Source organism: Ictalurus punctatus, chromosome 20, assembly GCF_001660625.3.
Source record: "Ictalurus punctatus breed USDA103 chromosome 20, Coco_2.0, whole genome shotgun sequence".
NCBI lineage: Eukaryota > Metazoa > Chordata > Actinopteri > Siluriformes > Ictaluridae > Ictalurus > Ictalurus punctatus.
In genome coordinates, this window is record NC_030435.2 from 279,342 (window position 1) to 282,726 (window position 3,385).

At 45.8% G+C, this 3,385-nt stretch overlaps 1 protein-coding gene across 1 annotated transcript in view; it reads left to right on the forward strand.

Annotated features, from left to right (window-relative positions):
- Positions 1-252: 252 nt before the first annotated feature.
- The window catches only part of me1 (malic enzyme 1, NADP(+)-dependent, cytosolic), a 48,894-nt gene continuing 45,761 nt past the window's right edge, over positions 253-3,385 (forward strand). Inside the window, exon 1 of the mRNA XM_017495284.2 lies at positions 253-420. Coding sequence (XP_017350773.1) covers positions 268-420 — 153 coding nt within the window. The 5' untranslated portion in view covers positions 253-267. The remainder of the gene's footprint in view (positions 421-3,385) is intronic.

Here is a 3,385-nt window from a genome sequence, read left to right on the forward strand (position 1 = left end):
AACTGAACGGTTTAGGAGTGTGGACCAAACTAAACATAACATGTTTTGCATAAACAAACAAACAAACAAACAAACAAACAGATAGATTGACAGACAGACAGATAGACAGATAGACAGATAGATAGATGTTTGGTTTTAAATGTCCTAATTATTCAGAGTTATGAAATCTTTACTGTTGCTTAACTCCTCTCCTGTGCACGTGACTATAATGTAATCGCGCGAGCTCTCGGTCCTTATCGCCGCCCGCGCGCTATTTAAAGGTTAAACATGGCCCGCCGGTTAGTCGCGCGCGAGTCCGGTGAGTGGGAGAGCATGATGATGATGAAGAAGATGAAGGACGGAGCGGAGGAGAAGTGCAGCACTGCAGTGGCCACCAAGAAGAGAGGCTACGACATCACCCGTAACCCCCACCTCAACAAGGTAACGGAAAACATACACACACTTCCGGTAAATTTTCCTCCCGGTTTAGTGAGGTACCGTGCTCCCGGAGCTCAGCTCGCACTGCCGGTTAAGGAGATCCCATCAGACCGGAGTTATAATTAGATTTAAAGGGCCAGTGCCCCGAATTCCCCTCTCACATTCACCTCACACCCACAACACCGCGGGATTCCCGACATTCCCGACTAAACCCTCTCATCCCCGCTGCGCGCGTGGGGAATTTTCTTATAATAAATAAACCCTGAAGTGGTTCAGTAACTGAACTGGTGTTGATGGAGATGTGGTGTGTGTGTGTGTGTGTGTGTGTGTGTGTGTGTGTGTGAGTGTGTGTGGCTAAATGAGGAGTAAATGAACAATAGAAAGAAACACAGAAAGAACAGAAACAAGCTGTTTATACACCTCAGATTATTAACACGGACAAAGCTGCAGCATTCGATTTTAAAATAAAGCTGCAGAAAGAGTTCTAGTTCCTGTTCCTGAAATATTTCCTCAGATACATCAGATTAGAAATTTACTTTACACCAGTGGTCACCAACCCCGCTCCTGGAGATCTACCTTCCTGAAGACTAGCTCCAACCGTAATGGTTTCTACCTGACCATCTAATCACTGCCTTAAGAAGCTCCTGATCAACTGAAACAGCGTGTGGTTGGAGATGAAACGTGCAGGAAGGAAGATCTCCAGGAACTGGGTTGGAGTGGAGGAGAGTCAGACGGATGAATAATTATTTAAAATATCTCAATAATAAATACAAAAACATTGATAATAGTGACTAAGTAAAACATCATGGAACCCGTTTTGATGGATCTTGAACATTTGTGTCCATGTCAATAAGAATAAACAGTCCGCTCTGTCACTGTTCCCGTTATGTTGAAACTTTATGGTGGGAAATCATTCATTCGTCCATCTTCAGTGAGCGCTGTTTCCTGGTCAGGGTGGAGGTGGAACTGGAGTCTGTCCCAGGAATACTGGGCATCAGGTGGGAATATGCTCTGGATGAGACACCTCAGGACTATTTATATGAGCCAGTGCACCTACCTGCATTGTTTTGAGGAAATGGGAAGAAACCGGAGATCCTGGAGGATTAGTGAAGATGAAAAGTGATGAGTTTTCACATGGATGTGTTAGTGTTCACGCGTACACCTCTGAGGGACACGGTGTGTGTTCATGACTGAGTGAAGTGTATAAATATAAACATGACCTTGGTGGTACTCTTTAGAGGACGTTTAGAAGATCAGCTCATTGCTTTAGTCTTCATTTTCTCAGCTTTAAAGCAGGAGAACTGCAGGAAGTAGTGGAGTTCTCCACCACGGTTTATAAGGTCTGACTGTAAAAAATGATGGCGTGTGGATCATCATGTGGCGTCGAAGTGTCTGAGGGGAGGAGTTTCATGTCCACTTCCTGTTTACTGTAGGCCTCTGACTGTAACTTACAGTGTTAATTGCTTTAATAGAACATGCAGAGCTGGGTACAGAGTGAAAGAGACAGCAGGGTGGAAGCAACACGGCTTATAATACACTTGTAGCCACGCTAACCACAGGAAGTGGACCACAGGAAGTGGACCACTTCTTAAAAATGTCAGATTGTTCACATTGCCAAGATTTTTGTTCCACTCCGTCTCTTATTTCAGCTCTCAGACTGAGGTCTCAAACGTTCTACCTCAGAGTCTGGTGTCACTCCACACCAGCGTCTACATCAGACTCCAATAATGGGCGTGGCCTACTTAAACGTTCTTTAAATCGCAGATACGCGTTAAAGTTGTGAGCGGGTGTGTGTGTGTGTAATGTTACTGAAACGCTGTGTACGTGTGTAGATAACGAACGTAGATCATGTGAGCGCAGGACGCTGATAGGATATAAAACTCCTGCATAATAATTAACTATCAATAAATGTATTAGCCTTTGATCCAGAAGAGAGAGTCTTACTCGCGTACAAACCCGAGTTCTTGCGTAACGTTCATTAAAGACACGGAGCCGAGTGCATGAAGGTCGATGTTCTGAAATCATCTGAATTATTACTGATGCCTGAACACAGCAGGAGGGTGTGAACCTGATAACACACAGATTCACCTGTCACTCTCTCCAGATCAGATAACGCCTGAATGGACAGATAAGAGCTTAAAGGCTATCAGACCGATCACGTGACCAGCGTCTGTTTCATAACTCTGATATTCCACTCACCGTATCAGCTGGCACAGAGCCAAACCCACCTGACAGCATCGAGATGTGCTTATCATTGCATTTAATGACTCGGGCTGAGCTGCAGGTGAGTGTGTGTGGGTTTGTGTGTGTGTGTGTGTTGGGGGGGGGGGGGGGGGGTCGGTAGGTAGTCATTCAGAGAATGAGTTCACATTTTTTATCCAGGTGTGCTGCAGCAGGAAGTGATGAATGATTCCTTTATCCACTTTATGAATGCATAGGATCCAGCGATATAGTGTGTGTGTGTGTGTGTGTGTGTGTGTGTGTGTGTGTGTGTGTGTGTGTCTTTTAAATTCATTTAACTATAATCATGTTGATAATGGAATGCATATAAAGATGTGTTGATATACTGGTACGATGATGGGGTTTGTGATGGGGTTTGTGATGGGGGGTTTGTGATGGGGGTTTGTGGTGGGGGTTTGTGGTGGGGGTTTGTGATGGGGTTTGTTGTGGGGTTTGGGGTAGGGGTTTGTGATGGGGGTTTGTGGTGGGGGTTTGTGGTGGGGGTTTGTGGTGGGGTTTTGTGGTGGGGTTTGTGATGGGAGGTTTGTGGTGGGGGTTTGTGATGGGGTTTGTGATGGGGGGTTTGTGGTGGGGGTTTGTGGTGGGGTTTGGGGTAGGGGTTTGTGATGGGGTTTGTGGTGGGGGTTTGTTGTGAGGTTGGTGTGTGGGTTTGTGATGGGGTTTGTGGTGGGGTTTGTTGTGGGGTTTGTGGTGGGGGTTTGTGGTAGGGGTTTGTGATGGGGTTTGT